The sequence below is a fragment of the Staurois parvus genome, unplaced genomic scaffold, assembly GCF_062004578.1.
Source record: "Staurois parvus isolate SC_StPar_1 unplaced genomic scaffold, SC_StPar_1.0 ptg000187l, whole genome shotgun sequence".
NCBI classification, from domain to species: domain Eukaryota; kingdom Metazoa; phylum Chordata; class Amphibia; order Anura; family Ranidae; genus Staurois; species Staurois parvus.
In genome coordinates this window covers 7904733-7930060 of record NW_028317983.1, presented here as the reverse complement: position 1 = coordinate 7930060, position 25328 = coordinate 7904733, and the positions used below count along the sequence as shown (strand labels likewise).

At 42.0% G+C, this 25328-nt stretch overlaps 1 protein-coding gene across 2 annotated transcripts in view; it reads right to left on the bottom strand.

The window, feature by feature from the left end:
* The window catches only part of MTBP (MDM2 binding protein), a 104493-nt gene that overhangs the window by 35159 nt on the left and 44006 nt on the right, over positions 1-25328 (bottom strand). For both annotated transcript variants that reach the window (XM_089677544.1, XM_089677543.1), the window contains exons 15-16: positions 23889-23982; positions 22581-22736 (exon numbers count right to left, since the gene is read on the bottom strand). In XM_089677544.1, the coding sequence (XP_089533670.1) occupies positions 22581-22736; positions 23889-23982 (250 nt within the window). The remainder of the gene's footprint in view (positions 1-22580; positions 22737-23888; positions 23983-25328) is intronic.

Below are 25328 nucleotides of genomic sequence, written 5' to 3'. Positions count from 1 at the left end.
GGCAATGTACCGTCAAATCTTGGGTGAGAACCTGCTTTCCTCAGCCAGGGCATTGAAAATGGGTCGTGGATGGGTGTTCCAGCATGAAAATGACCCAAAACACACAGCCAACGCAACAAAGGAGTGGTTTAAGAAGAAGCACATTAAGGTCCTGGAATGGCCTAGCCAGTCTCCAGACTTAATTTGATGAAAATCTGTAGAGGGAGGTGAAAGTTCGAGTTGCCAAATGTCAGCCACCAAACCTTAATGACTTGGAGAGGATCTGTCAAGAGGAGTGGGCCAAAATCCCTCCTGAGATGTGCGCAAACCTGGTGTCCAAATATAGGAAACGTCTGACCTTTGTGATTGCTGACAAGGGATTTGCCACCAAGTACTACGTCATGTTTTGTGAAGTGGATCAAATACTTATTTCCCTCATGAACATGCAAATCAGTGCATAATTAGTTAGACTTGCATTTTTATAGAATTTTTTGTTGCTATTCTGTCTCTCAGTGTTACAATACACCTACCATTCGACTTTCTGACTGATCATTGCTTTGTGAGTGGGCAAACATTCAAAATCAGCAGGGGATCAAAAACGTGTGTGTGTGTGTGTTTAATACTGGGTAATGTGTTAGGAATGTAAGGATGCCCCATTGTTAGATGGAAATGAAAAAATGATCAACCTACAGAGGACTGAATTAAAAAAACATCCTGTGCTTGTATACATGCCCGACAACGTCAGAGCATGCTCCTAATGAGATGATGGATGGTGTCCTGGGGTATTTCCTCCCAGATCTGGACCAGGGTATCACTGAGCTCCAGGACAGTCTGAGATGCAACCTTGTGATGTCGGATGGACCGAAACATAATATCCCAGAAGTGTTCTATTGGATTTAGGTCAGGCAAGCATGGGGGCTGTTCAATAGCATCAATTCCTTCATCCTCCAGGAACTGCCTGCATACTTTCACCACATGAGGCCGGCCATTGTCGTGCACCAGAAGGAACCCAGGACCCACTGCACCAGTGTAGGGTCTGACAATGGGTCCAAGGATTTCATCCTGATATCTAATGGCATCCCTCCATGGATATACCTCCCCAGACCATCACTGACCCACCAACACAACAGTCATGCTGAACGATGTTACAGGCAGCATAACCTTCTCCATGGCTTCTCCAGACACTTTCACGTCTGTCACATGTGCTCAGGGTGAACCTGCTCTCATCTGTGAAAAGCACAGGGCGCCAGTGGCAGACCTGCCAATTCTGGTGTTCAATGGAAAATGCCAAACAAGCTCTATGGTTCTGGACAGTGAGCACAGTGCCCACTAAAGGACGTCAAGCCCTCAGGCCACCCTCATGAAGTCTGTTTCTGATGGTTTGGTCAGAGACACACACACCAGTGGTCTGTTGGAGGTCATTTTGTCACAATCTACACATTGTCCTTGGTGTTTAAATTGTATGGAAAAACCCATTTAGAAACCTGCCCATGTTTAGGGATGTAGCTGATCTCATCTCAGTGTTGATTCATGCAGACACTTGTAATGGATATAATTATATAAAAGCCTGCAGAATATTTTAAAGTAAATCTATAAAAAGGCAGGAACTGTAGGTAAGCCTGCAGGATAATTTAAAGTAAACCCCACACAACAGAAATATGTTATATGAAGTAGCGGAATGATACAACCTGGCTGCTATGCCGGCCCTTTGGTAACTAAAGACAGTCTGTATGACTGCCACGGCAGTTGCACTTTCAGGAGAGAGCCATGTTTTCTTATAAAACCAAGACTAAAAATGCAGATTCTGACCAGTTCTCACTTTAACACACACTCACTCCTACCTTCTTGTAGTGAGATGACAGCACTGCTCCCTCTTCTCATCTCCATAGTACATGGGGAAGATTTTCTGTAGTAATGCTGGAGAGCTACGGCAGGGTTGACAACACTGTTTAAGATCTCAGTGGGGCAGAGGCAACGTCATCAGCTCACTAAAGGAAGTTAGAACTACTGGATTTCTGGCAGGATTATAGTGTCACCAAAGACCAAACTTTTTTTTGTTGTTTTGGATAGCGCATGAGAGGATTATAATCACTGTTTTTTTTTTTATCATCTGTGCCCCACGGGGAGATCTCCCCTTACTTCCTGTTGCACTGCCAAAACAGGAAGTACAATGAAATCCCTCCAAAGTGAGGGAATCCTGGGGTGTTACAAGAACTAGTATCCCCATTGGAAGATTTTTCTTTTATTACTGTTCTGATGTTAACCCAAAATTTTGGGATTTAATTTTACTTTACATGATAACGGTAAACAGGAAGAATAGAAAGGGTGATCCTGCCAGAAATCTAGTGTACTTGTAACTTCCTGTGCACTGAACTGAAATCTCAAAATAATAATATCAATCTTTGCAGTTTTTCTTTGTGAACTACAGAACACCTCCTCCCTAAATTGTGGAGATAGGGAGATGGAGTGGTGTTTGCAGTTCAAATCAGGAAAGCAGCTTACAGTGACAACGCTATTCCTCTATACATACAGTACAATGAGTGAGTGTGGTCATCCTAGGGCTAGAAACGTGTTGCTGGCATGATCACCAGGTGAAAATAAAGGAAAAATGTTTGAAGAAAAAAAAAAAAATTTACTACATGCACTCAAACTTAAAACCAGCAAGCTGCAATAGATTAGTTTTGGGTTTAAGATGAGCTTTAAACTACCCCGAACCAACAGCCAAAATGATACGTTGTATAGGATTCCTACAGTATCTTCCAACTTTGGTAACTTCACATGGAATGCACAAGAACCTCTGGTGTCCTAAAATCTCGGAGGATGGGCAACCTTCTGGAGGCTAATGGGAAGAGACAGTTTATCACACATATGGTGTGCTAGTGCTGTACACGGCCCAACCTGCAAGATTTTTTAACACTTGTACAAGGATGATCCTTGTCTGATGCAGTGTCAACTCCCTGGAGATGGATGTAAAAACCGATGTCCCAGGAACAAGAGAGCCAGTTATAGCAATAAAAATAAAAATAAAAACAGTGTTTAAAGAGGACCTGTTACACCGGAGGAAACTGAAAAGAACAATATAGCTGCCTTTTCTATCAAAGACATACACAATACACTTTCCAGCAAAATCTTCAAACTGATAAATACTAGGAAAGTTATAGCTCAAGGAATAGTAGCTGTGTATAGTACAACTGTAATGGAGGACAACAGAAGAATGGTATAGTGGTAAGCAGTTCTGCCTTGCATTACTAGGATCCTCGTTCAAATTTTGGCCAGGACACTAGCTGCATGTTTCCCCTACCAAGCAACAATAATTCTGGCTCCCACAGAGTGGCTATGTACTCATGTGGTACACAGATTAGTCCTGTCAACTTCAGAAGGTACTCCTAACGACAACTCGTTATGTGCATAAAAGACACCTGTCCACATCATCGTCATGGGCAAGACCAAAGAGCTGTCAAAGGATGTCCGGGACATATTGTAGACCTGCACAAGGCTGGAATGGGCTACAAGACCTTCAGCAAGATGCTTGGTGAGAAGGAGACAACTGTTGGAATGATTATTCACAAATGGAAGAAATAGAAAATAACCATCAACAGCCCTCGGTCTGGAGCTCCATGCAAGATTTCACCTCATGGGGTAAGAATGATCACGAGAAAAGTGAGGGATCAGCCCAAAACTACAAGGAAGGAATTTGGGACCACAGTCAAACCAAACAAACCATTAGTAACATTGATTGAAATCCTGCAGCGCCTGCAAGGTCCCCCCCCTCAAGAAGGCACATGTACAGGCCCATCTGAAGTTTGCTAATCAACATCTAAATGATTCAGAGAAGGATTGGGAAAAATTACTGTGGTCATGAGACCAAAATTGAGCTCTTTGGCATTAACTCAATTCGCCGTGTTTGGAGAAAGAAAAATGCTGACTATGACCCTAAGGACACCATCCCTACAGTCAAGCATGGAGGTGGAAACATTCTGCTTTGGATCTGTTTCTCTGCTAAAAGGTATAGGCCGACTTTGACACATTGAGGGGCCCATGTACAGGGCTATGTATTGTAAAATCTTGGATGAGAACCTTCTTCCCTCAACCAAAACAATGAAGATGGGTCATGGATGGGTCTTCCAGCATGACAATGACCCAAAGCAACAAAAGGAGTGGCTCAAGAATAAGCACATTAAGATCAGTCTCCAGACCTTAATCCTATATGAAATGTATGGAGGGAGATGAAACTTTGAGTTGCCAAGCAACATTAAGGATTTAGAGAAGATCTGTAAAAAAGAGTAGACCAAAATCCCTCCTAAGATGTGTGCAAACCTGGTAACCAACAAGAAACGGCTTACCTCTGTGCTTGCCAACAAGGGTTTCTCAAGTACTAAGTCATGTTTTGCTTGGGGATCAAATACTTATTTAAGTCACTGAACTGCAACTCAATTTATAACATTTGTATTGTGTTTTTTCTAGATGTTAGGTGTGTTTTAAATGATAGAGACAGAATATCAACCAATGATAAAAATATTATAGACCCTTCATTTCTTTGTAAGTGGGAAAACTTACAAAATCTGCAGGGGATCAAAGAATTACATTCCCCACTGTATGGCTGAATGAGAAAAAAAAAAAAAAAAAAAAAGCAAGGTGGACAGAGAAATCCTTCCTGCTGTGCTACTGCATTCTGATAGCGGGGACTCCTCCACTGTCAGAAAACATAGATCAGCGCTGCAACTGCCGATCGAATGAAAAATTTCCAATAGTCCAGTTTGACAGAAGTCATTTGTTAGATCTACCATTCCCTGATGAACCAGCCTACCTTTGATCTGTCTATGGCCAGTTTTAGATCGGAAGTTCCTTGAGGGCAGGGACTGATGTGGGTGTACAGTATGTAAAGCACTGCATAACATGTACTGTATAGCTACAGGCATGGTGGAGAAATTTGTCTTTAAAGTTACAACAGAAGCACCGCAATCTTTATTTTCTTCCTATTTTCTATGACAGCATAATCTAGCCAGCCAACTAATGTAAACACACAAGTGTTTCTAAAGGTATTAGAAACAACTGAAAATAATGCCCCCATACACACAATTAGGTTTTTGGGTTTTTTTTGCTCAACCCAGTGGGCTGAAAAAAAAACCTGACAGATCATTGTACTAACACAAGTCGTGTTAGTACAGCAGTCTCCCCCCTGGGGTCTCATAATAACGATTGGGACCTGGACTCCTGGTTCCTGGTCACTGCGATTAGTCACTGTACAGCCTGTCCATGTGTTTTCCTCTTCTGAATGGAGAGAAAGATACATCATATCTTTCTCTCTTTGCAGGAGAGAAAGATGTAAACAAAAATGTGTAAAAAAATTACAAAAAAAATGCTAGATCAAGGTTTGATCTAGGTCAGTGCCAGGGCTAGTGTTAGTGTCAAAGGTCAGGGTCAGTATATTTCGAGTAGGAGTCTAAAAAAGTTAATTAGTGTCAATAAGAGGGCCTTACTATCGGTAAAAACAACTAAAATATACCCTTTTGGGGGTTGTTCTTTGGTGGTATGTTATGGCAATAGTAAGACATATACAGCTGCATTTACTATTTTGGGACAGTTTTTCTTTGATAAGAATAGTAATAATTAAAAAAAATATAAAAACAAAACAAAATGAGCAGATATGTTACCATTTACCACCAAAAGAAAGCCCAATTTGTCCTGAAAAAAAAACAAAAAAAACCCCCAAGGTATAAGCCACCTGGATACACTAAGTAGTTACAATGATGTGTATAGTTTTGCCAAGAATGCTGCTGATGAGGCCTTTGCTTTTAGTTCACACTGGAATAAATACCATTGTAGGTCCAGTGCACCTCTGGTCTGTTCACTTTCTTGTCAGTCAAGCCCTGATGAAGGGGACACTTGTACCCCCAAAACGCATTAACTACTTCTCTAATTATACCCCCTTTAATGAAATAGTTTTATCTGGACCTCTTAACAGTGGTGTGGCGCTTCAATTTCAACTCTTACATGTACAGTTTTACTAACCCATGTCAAAGTTGAAAAATTGTGTTCATGCTTTAACCCCTTGGTGACTGAGGGTAAAACAAATGTTAAGAATCTGTAAACCATTTTAAGTCCATAATATGAGCGCAGGTTCACTTTAAATCTGACTGTGTCTTTACCCCAAACATTTCAATTGTGCAAAGAGTTTTGCCGCTCAGAAATCTTTTTGTAGCGAAAGCTTATTTTGCCCTCTGTCTGAAAGAATTTCAGAAAATAGATCATTGGCTACCTCTATAAAGAATAATGTGCTCTATTATTTCAGTTACTTGCAGCACACACAGCTGAATAGAGGGGTCTGCGCTTCTTGACAGGTTTTTCTTCACCCTCTTTACTTGAGCGATGCTTTATCCTCCCTTAACACAAGCTGGCAATTCGGTGCCTGGCAGTTCATACAAAGGTCAGGGTACATTACATAGCTGGGAATCTTTCTCATGTGAACAGTAACAAGTTTACCCAAGTGTAAATGAAACCATGAACCTGTAATCAAGGCACTGCCAGAGAATCAGTTGCAAAGAAAATGCGAAAACAATCAGCTGAGTGAAAGAGACCCAAAAAAAAAAAAAAAAAAAGGCTTTGCTTTTTAAACTTGAAATACTGGATAACTAATATTTCATTTGTCACCAGAATGGAACTGCTGTTGTGTTTGGCTGACAGCAACTCTGCAATGACAGTTCTAGATTTAAAAGGGCATTCCGGGAGTGGACAATTATAATGGTCCACTGGGCTCAAGGTCCGCTTTTGTGCCTTAAAGCTAATTTTTTTTTACAATAAATAAAAAGGTTCCATTTCAAAAGCTTATGAATAAACAGCGCATGCTGCAATACGCACCTTCAATCCGGAGTGGTCACCTGCTGTACTTGCTTGTTGCCACCACGTCTTCAGACTTGTATTGAATGACACCCAGCATCATTCAACCTGGCGATGGACAAGCTGTAAATGCAACGCATCAGAGAATTGCTCCCTGAAGGGGGCCGAACGCCGACACCTTTCATTCACATCGTAATAGTACTGACAGTGGATGTCAACATGTCAGCACCCCTCTTTGCATTATCAGTAGACTACCCACCAGCGGGAGAAGAATGAAGAAAAAGGTAAAAATGACCCCAAGCGCATCATGTGACCAACCTGAAGACCTCTGAAAAAAAGGTAAAGTATTAAATAACTAAAAGCAAAAACATACTGGGGATGAGCCTGAAGTCTGGCTTTAAATGAAGCTAATTTGTAGGGGAATAAGGTGGCCAGAGCTGACTTTTTTCTAAAAATACCATCTTCCTGGCCGTCTCTGGCTATCTTATTTTCTAAATCACCGACCTAGAATAAGCATGCAAAATTAGAAAGTCACAGTCAACTTAGAAATCCTGATTGGCATACTTGTTCCTGAATGAAGCCATTGGAGGATTATGTTTAAACAAAAAAGCTTATTCCTGCGCCAAAACTTTCCAAATAACACTCTAAAAATGCTGCTGTGCCAATCGTGAAAACACAAACAATATAAATATAAATAAACAGCGCAAATTTAGATAATTAATCAATATAATAAATCATTAAAATAAGTGCATAAATTATTCGTGTTTCCCCTTAATAATAAACAAAAACACCCAAAAGTCCATGTGCTGAAGACATGATTAAATTGTAGAAGTAAAAAAATAAATAAAAAATGAAAGTGCCAACTTCTTTTCTTCAAAAAATATTTTCACCTTCCACCAGTGCACACACCAACATTGAATACACTCACCAGAACTTGGTGAGTAAAAGACCTTTTAAGGAATTTTAGGGATCCTAAACCCTCTTTGGTGCCACGCTAGGGAAAATCTTCACCCTCCGAATAGACTCCACCATCCAACCAAAAGAAAAAAACTCACATAGCATAATATTGTCACACAATAGTAACTTGTTCCAAATAGAGATTAAGGCCACTCACATGTTAATCACTTGCTAAAGGCATGTTTATTATGTATAACAGGCTTCAGTTCCAGCAGATATACAACCTTTTCCTTCCAGGACTCTCACATCCACAATGGAACAAGGACAAAACTCCTCTTAGACCAAACAGTGAACCAAGATGGCTGCTGGAACGCACCGCTCCGCGTGCGTTCCACTCACCGGAAATGACGTCAGGCGCAAAGAGTGTGGACCGGAAATGCGTCAACGCGTTTCGCCCCTCCCATAGGGCGTTATCAAGACACCCATCTCCTGTCCTCACTCACTTAAATATCAATGTAATGCCCTCCCCTCCAATTTAATTGGTCAGACCACCTCCCAGGATAATTACAGAGGCTGCTCCTCCCACTACAAGACGTGAGAGACCTTTCAAGATGCCAATCCACATAACAACAACATGAATTCTAACAATTGATATAAACAATTCAAATAAAAACAATATCTTTATAATTTAATATAATTCATATTAACAAATGTGTATCTATCTAAAAACAGATTACAAAATCAAATGAAATAAAATAAAATAAAAATAAACATAAAAATAAAATTAAAAATAAATAAATAAAAATAAAAACAAAAATAAAAAAAAAATTATTTTTATTTTTATGTTTATTTTTATTTTATTTTATTTCATTTGATTTTGTAATCTGTTTTTAGATAGATACACATTTGTTAATATGAATTATATTAAATTATAAAGATATTGTTTTTATTTGAATTGTTTATATCAATTGTTAGAATTCATGTTGTTGTTATGTGGATTGGCATCTTGAAAGGTCTCTCACCTCTTGTAGTGGGAGGAGCAGCCTCTGTAATTATCCTGGGAGGTGGTCTGACCAATTAAATTGGAGGGGAGGGCATTACATTGATATTTAAGTGAGTGAGGACGGGAGATGGGTGTCTTGATAACGCCCTATGGGAGGGGCGAAACGCGTTGACGCATTTCCGGTCCACACTCTTTGCGCCTGACGTCATTTCCGGTGAGTGGAACGCACGCGGAGCGGTGCGTTCCAGCGGCCATCTTGGTTCACTGTTTGGTCTAAGAGGAGTTTTGTCCTTGTTCCATTGTGGATGTGAGAGTCCTGGAAGGAAAAGGTTGTATATCTGCTGGAACTGAAGCCTGTTATACATAATAAACATGCCTTTAGCAAGTGATTAACATGTGAGTGGCCTTAATCTCTATTTGGAACAAGTTACTATTGTGTGACAATATTATGCTATGTGAGTTTTTTTCTTTTGGTTGGATGGTGGAGTCTATTCGGAGGGTGAAGATTTTCCCTAGCGTGGCACCAAAGAGGGTTTAGGATCCCTAAAATTCCTTAAAAGGTCTTTTACTCACCAAGTTCTGGTGAGTGTATTCAATGTTGGTGTGTGCACTGGTGGAAGGTGAAAATATTTTTTGAAGAAAAGAAGTTGGCACTTTCATTTTTTATTTATTTTTTTACTTCTACAATTTAATCATGTCTTCAGCACATGGACTTTTGGGTGTTTTTGTTTATTATTAAGGGGAAACACGAATAATTTATGCACTTATTTTAATGATTTATTATATTGATTATCTAAATTTGCATTGGAGGATTATGACAGCCACAAAGCAGTGGCAGAAAGGCTTTTGTTAGCATCAAAACGTATTCCCTCCTTACAAAAAAAAGTAAATGGAGATGAAAATAGCAGCAAGTTAAAGCTCACCATACACTTTAAAATCTGACCATACAGGCGCATGCACGGCATCCCAAGATTCCTCAGCCGATCCTTAGCCTGCAAAGCCCTCCTGATACCCTTCTGCAGCAGTCACAGATCCAGGAGTGCGCTCCCTTGTGTCAGGACACTCTCAGGCACACCCATGGAAAAAAAAATAAAAATAATTGGGCCTTTGAAGCCAACCACACCGCCGCCTCTGGATCCGAGGCCTTCCATGCTGGATCGCTTTTTTACTAGGCCTTTATCCCCGGTCTCGAGTAGTTGCGGAGGCCCGTGTGAGTGATCCGGAGAATCCACTAAAACGGTGGGGACAGACACAGAGCTCCTGCTGCCTTGCGTCCTACTCTGGTGGTTCCGTCTCTGAAGGTGGATGTCCTGGAAGACAAGCTGCAGGTATTTTTACACAATACCACCCACACTATCTCTGTTGAAATTGGCCCAGGAGTTTAGGGAGATTACCCAATTAGGAGATCGCACAGACCACCGTGAATTGGTGTAATATGTGCATGTCCTGGAAGAAGATAATGCGAATCTGAAACATTCCGTGACTCAGTAGCAGCTCCAGCAGGAAGACCTGGAAAACAGGGAGCGCCGCCAGAATATTCATGTACGTGGCATTTCTGAAACGGTCCTCGACCCCCAACTTGCTGTCTGTTTACCGCTCTAGCCCCCAAAGTCCCAGATGTTGATTGGCGCATGGACCGTGCCCATAGATCGTTATGCCCGAAGCCTCCTGAGGGTACTAGGCCCAGAGATGTTATTATTCGCTTTCACTACTTTGACAGCAAAGAAGCCTTGCTTGCCTCTACCCGCAACAAGTCCTCCCTGGAGTTTAAAGGGGACAAGCTTCTGATTTTTAGTGATCTATCCCCCATTACTTTGGCGAAGAGACGTGTCTTGAAGCCGGTTACCACACATCTCCAGCAACACCGTATCACTTACCGGCGGGGATTTCCTTTTAAGCTTGTGGTCTCCAAAGACAACACCCAAGTCTTATGCCGTGATCTACATGAAGCAGACTTCTTCTTTAAACAGTTGGGACTTCCTCCCCTGCTGGAAGAGGTCTTTCTGCAACCTCCTATGCCATCCGGGTCTTCCGCTACCCCACGCAAGATCTGGAAAACCTCTAAACCCGGGAGGAAGCAGTTTCCATGCATCCCACAATGGCCCCGACTTCCTGGCTTAGTGGGCCCCATCACCTGGCTCCTCCAAATATCAGATTTCCCGCCCTGTTAAATGAGCTTCTAAGCTCCCGTGTGTGCCTTAACAACTTCCACTTCCCCATTAGTATGTCCTGACTACAGCTGCTATGTGGTTAACTGAGGTAGGCACCTGTCATTTAGGGACAGCTGCTGTGTTGCCCCTTGTGCATCAGGCTTTCAGTCCTGACGACTCGGGATATCTCCGATACCCCGGGTATATATCTTTCATGATATCATTGTATCTGGCCGTATCCCCTGCGGCCTCTGTTCTCTGTGATACAAATGTTTGTACTAGGCCTATTGCCATGTTAGTCACTTGGTTCTCTATTTCTGTTTTTTCTCATTGATGAAAATTTATCTGTATGCTCAGGTTGCACAGCCGCCATACCCATTACTGTTTCATGATGGCTTTTAGGCTGTTTTTATATAATTGCAAAGGACTTAATTCAGTCCAAAAACAGTGGATGGCTCTGAAGGAGTTCAGATCCTCGGGAGAAGATATTATATTCATTCAGGAAACCCATTTCAAACAGGATGGTTCTTTCCGCTTTGCCTTCAAGAGCTTTCCACAATCCTATTCAGCTTTTGATCCCTCTGGGAGTATCTATTTTGATCCGGAAAAACTGCTCCCTGAGGGTCTCCTCCTATCGAGTTGACCCACTTGGTCGCTATGTCTTGTTAGAATGTATGTACGAGAACTCTGCATTTGTACTTTTGAATCTGTATGCACCCAACTCTGGTCAGCTGCCATTTCTTTCTCAAACGCTAGACAAGTTATGTTCGATATCTACTCCATGTATGATAGTTGGGGGAGATTTTAACTTAGCTATGTCTCCCCATGAGGATAGAAAGGTGCTCTTTGCCCCTACCTTGTTGAAAAGGCTATGCTCCTCCTCGACGGCTTTCTGCAAACTGATTCGGGAGCATCGTCTCCTTGACACCTGGCGGGTCAAACATCCTCTCCATAGGCAATACACGTTTTATTCTACTCAACATCGCATGTTCTCTCAATTTGATAATTTTTTTTGTCAACGCCCTTCTGATCCCCTTTTTGGTTTCTTTGGAGATCAATCCGATGGCTTGGTCGGACCATGCCTCACTGTCACTTGATCTGTCACTCCCCAACTCCTCCTCTAGGGTTTGCCACTGGCGCTTTAATGAGAGTTTTCTGCGCTCAGAACAACTTCGAGAGGAGCTCTCTCTGGGTCTGGATGCTTACTTCCACTTCAATGTTGGCTCAGTATCCTCATCCTCAACCCTTTGGGAGGCCCAAAAGGCCATCATTAGAGGCCTCTGTATTTCCATGGGCACTCATTTAAAGAAGGTCTTTGTTTGTGCCAGACAGTCCCTTTTGTGCCAACTATCCTCAGCCGAACGTCAATTGCTAGACAACCCATCTATTCCTCGGCTCCAGAAAGTCTCCCATATACGTGATCAAATTAAGGCTCTCGACCTACATAAAATTGCTCAGTCTCTCACCTGGGCTAGGCAAAAATTCTATGAGTTCTCTAACAAACCACACCGTATGCTCGTGAATAGACTTAAATCTCAAACATCCCCCTCTTTACCGGGCCATCTACTCCAGTCTGATGGCAAACCCACATATGACCCACATGTTATGGCTCCAATATTTGGGGAATACTATGAGAAGCTTTATAATTACCTAGCCCCTGACATTCATCCTCCCCTTCAGATATCTGCTTTTGAGGCCTTTTTTGACTCCTTACATTTGCCGTGTTTGTCTCCCTCCGATGTTACAGCTTTGAACGCAGAAATTTCCATCGAAGAATTATTGGATGTTGTTAAACACCTTCCTAATCACAAGTCCCCAGGACCGGACGGTCTCCTTTACTCATATTACAAGTCCTTCATTGGCGTCTTAGCCCCCCATCTTCTGAAGTTGTTTCGACATCTCTGCACGATGATTTACACGCGCATATATTTCTATGATCCCCAAGGCAGATAAGGACAATTCCTTGCCAGATAATTATCGTCCCATAGCCCTATTAAACTCAGACTACAAGATTTTCATGAAAATACTGGCAATTAGATTGGCCAAATGTATCTTTAAGCTTATATACAGAGACCAGGTGGGCTTTGTTCCGGCTGGACACGCAGCAGATAACAGCAGGAGGACCATTGACTTGATCGATCTTGTCAATTAGTCCCCGAATCTTATTCTCCTGTTGAGCTTAGAGGCCCAAAAAGTGGTTGACCGATTAGGTTGGCCGTATAGGTTTCTAGTCTTAGAAAGGTTTGGGTTTAGCGGTCCGTTTGTGGATACTTTGAAAGTTCTTTACTCCACTCCCTCTTCCCGGGTCAAATTAGCATCGTTCCTATCCCCTTCTTTTCGGATGTTCAATGGTACACGCTAGGGATGCCCTCTTTCCCCACTACTGTTTATTCTCTGTTTGGAACCCCTGGCTATAGCTATTAGATCCAACCCGGATATCCATGGCATACGCACCCACAATAGTGACTTTAAGCTGTCTTTGTTCGCTGATGATATACTGCTGACACTGACATAGCCCCACACTACTCTTCCTGTTTTACATCGTACTGTACAGCTCTTTGGCGCCCTGTCAGGTTATAAGGTTAACGAGTTTAAAACTGAAGCTTTACCGCTCCTCATACGCTCTGAAATTTTATCTTCTCTTCAGTCAAATTATCCCTATCGCTGGTGCCCCACTCCTTGAGGTAGTTCGGTACCAACCTTACCTCCTCTTACCACTCCCTTTATGAAGCCAACTTTTCCCCCCTTTTTCACAATATTTCTCAATCCTTAAAATCTTGGGACAACCTTGCCATCTCCTTCCTCAGCAGGATTAATGTGCTAAAGATGACCATACTGCCCAAGCTTTTGTATCTGTTTGAGACGCTTCCTGTTCCTATTCCCATGTCCAAGCTGCATTCCCTTCAGAAATCCTTCCTCCACTTTATCTGGCATAATAAATCTCACCGAATTGCCCATACAGTCCTCCTCTCTCCTCGATCTAGGGGAGGTCTGGGGGTTCCAGACCTTGTGTCGTATTATTTGGCCACTCACCTCCGCACTCTTGTCTCGTGGTCCTCTCAGCACCCCCCTAATAAAATGGGCCGAGATTGAATGGCTTTAATTAAGTCCATTGCACCCTTGTTCTCTACTCTGGTCTATGACCAACATTGCAATTGCCTCTTACAAGCCTCTCCTGCTCGGGCCCATGCATTTTACGTTGTCTAAATGGCGGCCGTGTAGGGATAGATTTGACCTCCGATCAATGTCATACTTAACCTTAGTCTTCCTGATAGTCTGACCCTGGCCTGTATAGGTCCCTGGGCCAAAGCCAACCTATTTCAACTGTGTCACTTAGTCCACCCAGTTACCCGAAAGCTTAGACCCTTTTCTGAAATTCAAAAAGCTACTCATATGCCTCCTCATCAGTATTATGTTTACCTACAGATACGGCACTTTTTCTTCTCCAAGCTTCCCTCTCTGACCCTAGGGAAGCCTACTCTTTTTGAACGCATCTGCATTCCAGGGTCCATATCAATGGGGTCTAATTTCCTATAAGTTGCTTCAAGATGCCTGTCCCCTTTTCCCTGATACACACCTTTATATGCACAAGTGCCCTGAATCCTTCAATGTAATATTGCCTTGGATCAATGCAGCAGGATTTGGGAGGCTACCTCTAGGTCTTTTATATGTGAAGTGTACAACGAAAACACTTATAAAATTCTGATGTTTTGGTATAAGACTCTTGAGGTTCTCCAATTGGCACTTTGTTTGTTGTAAATCCTTTAAAACTCGATACAAAATAAATTATATTAAAATAAATAAATAAATAATAATCTGACCATACAAATCAACTTTAAAGTGATTTTTTTTGTTTAAACCTTTATAAACATGTCAATGGTTTTTGCACAGAGCAGCCTCAATCCTCCTCTTCTGGGGTCCCTTGTTGGCAGTCTTAGCTTCCCCTCTTCTTTGAGTGGTCACATAGAAAGCAGCTTGCTATGGGGGCAATCGTGCAGGCTTGATCCTGAACCACACTGTGTGTCTATGGACACGTACAGTGCAGTCCACCCCCACTCTCAGGATTTGATTGACAAGCCTCCTATAAATTTACTAAAACCATGTAATATTAAGACCAACCTAAACTATACAACCAGGTAGCCTGTTACTACATAAAAGCAACACAGAAATAAAAGCAGAATTTCTTCAGTAAAATAGGGTAAGACAAGAACCCCTGTCAGATTTTTAATTTCTGTGTCCCTGTTGGAAATTTGCTCTCACGTTCTGCTTGGTAAAATGGTTGTCAGCAGGACAGGAAATGAGGGCAAATTTGTCATAACAATCCCACAAATAGCAGCAAAAACCCAACAGGAGTTGTAATCCTTCCTCATTCCCTACAAAACTAGAAATAAAAGGTTTTGGCTTGACATACAATTTACGGTTATAACTATTCACACCGAGTGCTTAATTATGCCCACCTAGGGGTCCCTCTAAAAAGTTCTGAATGCTGGAGGAGCAGAAAAGATCCACCAATCACTTGATCACATCTTACAGTGGTCACATGATCAGGGGCCATTCCAGCTGGCTATCAGTCATTAGCAGAGACTAAGAGCTGTCTATCACAGGTCGGTCTCTGTGCTGAATGCAGTCTCAGCAAAGAAACATTGGCTGCCTGGCGATGCATAAGTGGCATGTGGGTGTTAAAGCCCACCCTTTTACAGCCACATATACTGTACCCTAGAGGGGTGTCAAACTGGCGGCCCTCTAGCTGTTGGAGAAACTACAAGTCCCATCATGCTTCTGCCTTTGGGAGTCATGCTTGTAACTGTCAATCTTGCAATGCCTCATGGGACTTGTATTTTGGCAACAGCTGGAGGGCCGCCAGTTTGACACCCGTGCCTGAGATAATTGTAAAGAGGTTAAAAGAAAATAAACAAAAAACATCTATTTTAAAGAGAATGTGTATACTTTTTCCCCCCAAATTAAACTTTCCAAGGTGGATGCAGCATCTGTCCCCCGCTGGCTCCAAGTGTGAGAACTCAGCAATCACATGACTGCTGATAGCAGAGTTCTCACTGCTGCTCTGAGCAGAGAGCGGTGACTATCAGTCACTGCTGTCTGCTCTTCCCCCCTGCACTCACTGAAGCGCTGGGTTGTGGAGGGGGGTGGAGTGGCTGGCTCAGGCTCCCAGCAGATTGCTGAGAGGCTGAGCCAGGTGCTGCTCCAGACTCTGGGGTAAATCCTAACTTTAAAGTTGGGATCTTTCGCAGCTTGGACCGGCTGAGTGGCTTCAGCCCGCAGTCAGCTGAAAACAGGCCACAGAAATGCACAGAGCGTACCGCATCTCCTTTAATGACTAGGGAAAGTACATCTATGCTAGGACTGTCAGTACCTTCCCAAGCAGGCCATAGATATATCTGACTTTCTTTTTGCAGTTGAAAGCAGTGCTACTCCTGCAAAAATTAATATAATGTTGTAAAGTAAACAAATAAAACATAAAAAACGTCATGACACATGAAGGAAGAAATACAATGAAGAAAATCAATGAAGGGAAAGAATTTTTATAAAGTGTCAATCATTGTCAACTGCATGCCCATGTCACTGTCAAGTGCCCACACACCCCTGGGGGCGCCCCAAACCCTAGAATCCTCATTGTTGGTGCTGACCCACCCCTTCTAATCTTATAGGATTTGCTAGTGGACCATCATTGTGGACCTACTTACCCATATGTCATATAGATGGGGGATACCACGAAGCACACAGGTGACCATAAGCTTGGGCAACAAGATAAAAATTAAAGCCCATCTTCAGGCAAATAAAAATTAAGGTTCATTGCTCATTTATGCCTTGGGGGGGGGGGGGGGGGGAATAAGATTTACTTAGCCGTCGCTACACTCCTCCCAGTAGAGTCTGCACCCTCACATCCAACTGGTCTAGGAACCTGATGTCAATAAGACCACAGCAGGGTCCATAGCCCTGCATTGGATGTGAAGACGCTGAGGGACAGTCCACCACCAGATTGTGGGGGAGCACTGGCTTCCAGAGGAACAGAAGATTGGTGTTTCTCCTCTCCCATACACAAAACAAGCAATGAACCTTGGCAGTGCAGGCAAAGCTTCACTGCATGAAATTTTTTTTTCTTTTTTTTTCTTTTAAATCTGCCAGAAGTTGGACTTTAACCACTTGAAGATTTATCCCCCTTCATCACCAGGCCATTTTTTGCTATATGGTGCTGCGTTACTTTAACTGACAATTGCGCAGTCATGCAACGCTGTACATAAATTCAATTTATGGATTTTTTTTCCCTCATAAATAGAGCTTTCTTTTGGTGGTATTTGATCATTGACAACTGGGGTTTTGTTTTAAACTTGTGCTATAAAACCGACTATTTTGGAATAAATAAATTATATATATATATATATATATATATATATATATATATATATATATATATAAAAATAAAAAGTTTACTTACTTTCCACTATAAAACATATACAATAAAAAAAAAAATAAAAAATCTAATGTCTTCATAAACTTAGGCCAATATGTATTCTGCTACATAATTTTGGTAAAAAAGAAAAAAAAATCCCAATAAGCGTATATTGATTTATGCTAAATTTATAGCGTCTACAACAGCAATGGGCAAACTACGGCCCGCGGGCCGTATACGGCCCGGCGGACCTTTTAATCCGGCCCGCGGAGCTAGGCTCCCGCAAGGCCAGTGGTCGGCAAGCCGCGGCTCTTTACAAATTTAGATGCGGCTCTCCTGTGTGCCGGGCGCCCGCTCCCCTCCCTCCTCTCCTCCTCTCCCCTCCCTCCTCCTCTCCCCTCCTCTCCTCTCGGATGGCCGCCCCCCCTCTCGGATGGCCGCCCCCCTCCCTCCTCTCGGACGTCAGGACTCTGCAGCTGTCAGGATGTAGGCGGGGCAGCCAGGATGTAGGCGGGGCAGCGTGACGAACTCCTCTCACAGTCCTCCCTGAAGACCAGAACGGCGCGGGAATACGAGAGGAACGCGCGGACCAAAGGTAAGTGAATTGACACAGGGGGGGGACTTACTATATGGGGGATGAATTACTATATGGGGGACTTACTATATGGGGGATGAATTACTATATGGGGGACTTACTATATGGGGGATGAATTACTATATGGGGGACTTACTATATGGGGGACTTACTATATGGGGGACTTACTATATGGGGGACTTACTATATGGGGGACTTACTATATGGGGGACTTACTATATGGGGGACTTACTATATGGGGGACTTACTATATGGGGGACTTACTATATGGGGGACTTACTATATGGGGGACTTACTATATGGGGGACTTACTATATGGGGAATGAATTACTATATGGAGGACTTACTATATGGGGAATGAATTACTATATGGGGGACTTACTATATGGGGAATTAATTACTATATGGAGGACTTACTATATGGGGAATGAATTACTATATGGGGGACTTACTATATGGGGAATGAATTACTATATGGGGGACTTACTATATGGGGGATGAATTACTATATGGGGGACTTACTATATGGGGGATGAATTACTATATGGGGGACTTACTATATGGGGGATGAATTACTATATGGGGGACTTACTATATGGGGGACTTACTATATGGGGGACTTACTATATGGGGGACTTACTATATGGGGGACTTACTATATGGGGGACTTACTATATGGGGGACTTACTATATGGGGGACTTACTATATGGGGGACTTACTATATGGGGGACTTACTATATGGGGGACTTACTATATGGGGGACTTACTATATGGGGGACTTACTATATGGGGAATGAATTACTATATGGAGGACTTACTATATGGGGAATGAATTACTATATGGGGGACTTACTATATGGGGAATTAATTACTATATGGAGGACTTACTATATGGGGAATGAATTACTATATGGGGGACTTACTATATGGGGAATGAATTACTATATGGGGGACTTACTATATGGGGGATGAATTACTATATGGGGGATGAATTACTATGTGGGGGATGAATTACTATGTGGGGGATGAATTACTATGTGGGGGATGAATTACTATGGGGGATGAATTACTATATGGGGGATGAATTACTATGGGGGATGAATTACTATGGGGGATGAATTACTATGGGGGATGAATTACTATAGGGGGGATGAATTACTATAGGGGGGATGAATTACTATGGGGGACGAATTACTATATGGGGGACGAATTACTATATGGGGGACGAATTACTATATGGGGGATGAATTACTATGGGGGATGAATTACTATATGGGGGATGAATTACTATGGGGGATGAATTACTATGGGGGATGAATTACTATATGGGGGATGAATTACTATGGGGGATGAATTACTATATGGGGGATTAATTACTATGGGGGATTAATTACTATGCTTACTATGGGGGAATATTACTATACTTACTATGGATGACACATACACATCATTCATCTACTCTTGGTCCGGCCCCCGGGTCCAATATATGAACCCATTGCGGCCCTCAAGTCAAAAAGTTTGCCCACCCCTGGTCTACAATCTACAGTATATACTTTGACATTTTTTTTTTCTTTTAATACTAGTAATGGCGGTGATCAGCAACTTATAGCAGGACTGTGATATTGCAGCGGACAATCTGGCACTAACTGACAATTTGTGGGAACCAGTGACACTGATACAGTGTTCAGTGCTAAAAATATGCACTGACACTGGCCGGGAAGGGGTTAAACATCTAGGGCAATCAAAGGCACATGCTGATTGGCTTCTGATGTGACTAATCACAACAGAAGTGGTGCACCGGGAGTGCACACGCCCCTTCAACCAAGAAGTGCAAAATCATGTATTTATACGTGATTTTGCACAGAGCGGCCACCTAGTAGCAATACATCTGCTATATGGCGGTGGGGAACTGGTTAGGAATTTAAAAGGTAACTAATATTTGTGAGTGACAGAATCCACTGGTTCTCCCTATACAAGTGCCCATGATGATGAGGTCCAGTCAAGCAACAGAAAACTACTTTACCTTCATTGCAAGAGCTAACAGAGGAGCGTGTGTCAGTTTAGATTTGATGAGTTCACCCGCTCTCAATCATTCTAAACGCATTTGCTAATCAGTAATTCAAGTAAGGAAGTCAGGCAGTCAAGTGTACATAGTTCATAGAAAAAAAAACACACATATTATATATATATATATATATATATATATATATATATATATATATATATATATATATATATATATATATATATATATATATCCTTTTTTTAGATTCCTGTCCTAGTCCTTAAACATCTCTCCCCATTATTAATGGTGTGAACTCGAAATTCTTTTGCACAGTGTGAGTGTAAAGTAAAGGAATCAGAAGGTTTAGCGGTGACACCTAGTGGTTGTCTACTTTGTAAAACAAAGCAGTTTCCAGTGATCTGGGGAAATTTACCTGTGACAGACTAAATTCTATTCCAGAATCTATTTTAAAAGTGATTGTTAAAGCTAAATAATTTTAAATTAAAATAAAAACCATGGTATACTTACCTGATCTCTGCAATGGTATTGCACAGTCATGTTGGAACAGGAAGGGGCCATCCCCAAACTCTTCCCACAAAGTTGGGAGCATGAAATTTTCCAAAATGTTTGGCATGCTGACGCCTTAAGAGTTCCCTTCACTGGAACTAGGGGGCCAAGCCCAACCCCTGAAAAACAACCCCACACCATAATCCCCCCTCCAAACTTTACACTTGGCACAGTGCAATCAGGTAAGTACCGTTCTCCTGGCAACCGCCAAACCCAGACACGTCCATCAGATTGCCAGACAGAGAAGCGTGATTGGTCACTCCAGAGAACACGTCTCCATTGCTCTAGAGTCCAGTGGCAGCGTGCTTTACACCACTGCATCCGACACTCTGCATTGCACTTGGTGATGTAAGGCTTGGATGCAGCTGCTGAGCCATAGAAACCCATTCCATGAAGCTCTCTAGGCACTGTTGTTGTGCTAATCTGAAGGCCACACCTAGTTTGGAGGTCTTTAGGTATTGACTCTGCAGACAGTTGGCGACTTCTGTGCACTGTGTGCTTCAGCATGTGCTGACCCCGCTCTGTCATGTGATGTGGCCTACCACTTGGTGGCTGAGTTGCTGTTCCCAGTTGCTTCCACTTCGTTATAATCCCACTAACAGCTGACCGTGTAATATTTAGTAGCCAGGAAATGTCACAGATGGACTTATTGCACAGGTGACAACCTATCACGGGACCACGCTTGAATTCACTGAGCTCCTGAGAGCGACCCATTCTTTCACAAATGTTTGTAGAAGCAGTCTGCATGCCTAGGTGATTGATTTTATACACCTGTGGCCATGGAGGTGATTGGAACACCTGAATTCAATGATTTGGAGGGGGAGGGGTGTCACAATACTTTTGGCAATATAGTGTATCTATGATAAGACCATCTTAAAGATGCATCACCTGTGGTAGTTAAGCAAAAATTGAAGGTCAACTCCACGTCCATAGATAAAAAATATATAGCAAATAAAAAAATAGCATATACAATTTGCTACAAAAGCCATATTGTAAATTAGTTATAAAAATTACACGTCCTTTTCAACTTGCAGCTTCTCTAATTTTCTATAAATTCAGTGCACTTGAATTGGTGTACAGAACACTCCAGAAAGGTCATCTCCTGCCTGTGTGAAGAAGTCTTGTTTTAGATATCCTCTACAAAAAAAAATGTAATTTTTGGTGAGATACTCCATAACAATCACTTCTAAAGGGATGCAGACACTGTAACTTCTCACATCAGAATCAAGCAAGTGCAACAGCTGCTTGTAAGGAATTAGTCACTGCCATTCAGAATCAGTCCTGCAAAAGACATGATCTAGCTAAACGCTATTCTTTCAAAGCAGAAACAGGTAGGAATCTGCAACAAAGATCATAGATCACTCAGAGAGGAATGTTTATTCTCAACAAAAAAATTGAGTTACTCTTAAAATGGTCCTAAAGCCATTCTATGCATTCAGGAAAAAATCTTCTGTGTCACATACTCCCCCCTCTCCCTCCCTTATACGTACCTGAGCCCCATTACGATCCAGTGCTGCGCAGAGGAGCTGCGGCTCTCCTGACTTTGTCCTTCCTCCCTGGGCAGATCAATAAAAGGAGGAGCCATTGGCTCCCTCTCTTGTCAGTCGAGTGATGGGGGATTGGGGGGCGGGGCCAAGTCCCGCTGTCTGTGTCAATGGATGCAGCAGCGGGACTCGGGAGCGAACCTCAAGAGTGCTCCCATGGGAATCAGCTTCCTATTTGGGGCACTGAACAGAGGAGGAGGAGTCAGGAGCGCTGGCGGGGGACCGAGAACAGAAGGATCGGGGCCACTCTGTGTAATGCTATTGCACAGAGCAGGCAAGTATAGACAAGATTGTTCTTTTCTTTTTTCACTTACAATCACCAAGTTCAGTATGTAGTTGTTTCAATATATAATGAAGGCTTGGGTCTGGACCGCGCCTTTGCAATTTTTGTAGATTGTGGTATATTTTTTTTTTTCATTCAATGGGTTTTTTATGTGCAACTAGTGTCCAACGAATAATCATTTTTTTCTGAATCCCATATACTTTTCACACCTTGAATACCATGACTTCGCAAGCATAGGATTTCATGAGATAAGGGGCTATAATATGCCTGTTGTATAATACTCTACAGATATAGTAAAATTGACTTTTACCCTCTCTGGACCGGCAAGGGTTGGAGCTCTCCAATTGCTAGCCCTTGCGGAGTGAAGTATTTCAGTAATTCCTTGGCATCCAGCAGTGTCAGGCCTTCCTTTTGATTGTCCTTTCGGCCCAGTAAGTGGTCTGCTGAGCTGGATAGCATAGATGCCCTGTAAGAAATTCAATCGAGATACGATAAAAAGGCTGATAAAAGCCATACTCTATCCGGAGCACCTGTCAAACCCCCCCAAAAAAAGTGTCAAGGTCCAGTGCACTCCGCTGGTGAAGTATACGCTCCTTTTACATTTGGGGGGTCTCAAACTGGACCCCAACAGAAAAAAGGTTTATATGCAATGCATTGCGGGTAACTGGCAGGTTTTCTTCTATTCCCTCTTACTTGGGTTGGGAATTTGAATAATGCATGCTGCCCAGTATTGGACCCTATGCTCCCTGTGTCTTCCCTTTAAACTCAAGCACCCCCCCTCCCACCCTGTATACAAGACTGTTCCCTTTGCTCCAACCATTTGCTCATTAGACTTATTGAATGCTTGGAGATGGCTTCACCAGCACCCTCGTCAATTCTTCTGCCATTCCACACTATCCAGGAGTGATAATGCCTTCATTTAACACTCTCCTCAGCCGTCTTCATGGATTTGCTTTGGATGTATTCTGACCATTCCCCTCTCCTTGTGTCTCTGAAATGGGGACTGAGTGTCCCTTTAATATTGTGGGAATTTTAAGCTATTTTGGTATTCCCTTTTTCCAGAAAACACTGATCTTACCGCCCATGTAATCTGCCTAAGAACAGACTGCAACTAGTTATTGTAGTATATTATCAATCGTCATCCTCCACAGGATATATGACAACAGTTATGTATTGATAGCCTCAGACTCTTTCAACGTATATGCCAGTGCAATATTGCTCGATACTATACAGACCTTAAAGCGTAAAATTCCAAAAAACAAATTGGGACTATGTGCAAAGCCTTAGAAGTCAGGGACCAAAAGTGAAAATGAACAACATATTTGGAGGATTCCAACCTCCACTCATCTCTCTAGAGGAATGTGTTGTTATATTGGCACCCTAATTGTATTTTGTTTTTTAGTATGGTGTATATTAGGCCTATTTGATTGTGGTGTGGTTGGTTTGGTTTTATGATCCCAACACTACTGGCCCTGATGTCTGTTGACTGTTCTCTTCTACATGCAAAGCTTTTTCTCAAACATATATTGTAAAATAAAAGATGGGGACCTTTAGTGCAAATACTTTGCATTCTCTGGCAGCAAGTGAACATTACTCTCTGATGAACATTAGCACTCACCGGATTCTCTGCTGCATTTTCTCAAAGTTTTCCAGATTTTGAAGTACATTTCTCTCTGGCCAGTCAGATGGATTCAGCAAGGCTGTTTGATATTCTGAAATAAAATTGTGACAGGCATAGCTTTTAACAAGAGACATTTAGCCCTGGTTCACAGCCGATGCGACTTGTCATATGATTTGAAAGTGTCAAATCGTACGACAACGATCACCTTATGACCGGCAATAGAACCGGTCTCACCGATTTAAAAAGTAGTTCCAGCACTACTTTTGCTGATTTCCAGTTTCCAAAATGAAACGGAAGTGGCACGTCGGCCATTTTGAAGACTGGAAACCGCATGTCAAACATTCTAGAAGCTGCTCGGCAACCCTGAGATGTTTGAAGGGCATGGGAATATGCTTTTATTCATTTTATCATTGTAAGCAGTTAAATAAAGTATAGAATTTAACATTTGAAAAAAAAACAGAATTACACTATATATTTTATTCATCTATTACTTGCATGAGCACTTTGGAGTCCTGTGAGGTGCTTCCTTAAGCCATGAGCACATTCAGGAGAATGTGGTGGAGGATATCCTAGGAAGTACGTTTCAGGAGTGGAGGAAAGGTGTGGAATTGTGCTGCTGATTTCTACTATACTAATAAGGCGTTTTATTTCTGCTTTCTGGTAAGGTTATATAGGCTTTGCACTTTAGAAGTGTACACTGTTGTGGTCACTTGGATTGCTGTATTCAGAGTGACGCACTATCACCCATTTTTGCACAGTGTTGACATTTTTGCACTATATGAATCTTGCACAAAAATTTTTGAAGATGCATTAACCTCCCTGGCGGTATGATTATGTCAGGAATTTTGTACCAAAAGCGGTACCATTTTTTTGCATGGAAATATGTATTTTTTTTATTGTAGGCCTGTAATTTAGGAATATCTCCCTGAAATCTGTCCGGACAAGAGTCTAGTAAACATCCCGGGTATGATAAAACTTGAAACACAAAATCATAAATTATAATTTAATAAATACTCATAAAAAATAATAATATAATAATAATAAATTTAATTCAATAATATAATCAAACCAAAAACACTGAAATTTGAAATATAGCGCCAAGTTCGCACATCACTGAGCAAAGTTGCAGAATTGTTTTTAGTGTCTGATGACGAATTTCTCCACGAATCATTATCACTCAATTCTGCAAGTGGTTCTGATTTACTATCGCTGTTCTCTAGCCGGTCTAAAACCGCTTTTGACCTAAAGGGATGCTTTTTGGACGCCGTGGACTTTTCCAAGTTTCCAGGCAGAAAGAACAGTCAAAATGCAGACAGGGCGCAGGACAAAATGCATGTGAAATGCTTTGATACAGCAATGTTTTGCTATGAAATAATAGTTTTAAAAAAAAGTCTTTTTTTAAATTTTCAAATTTGCCGCCGGTTCCGGCGCCCGTAC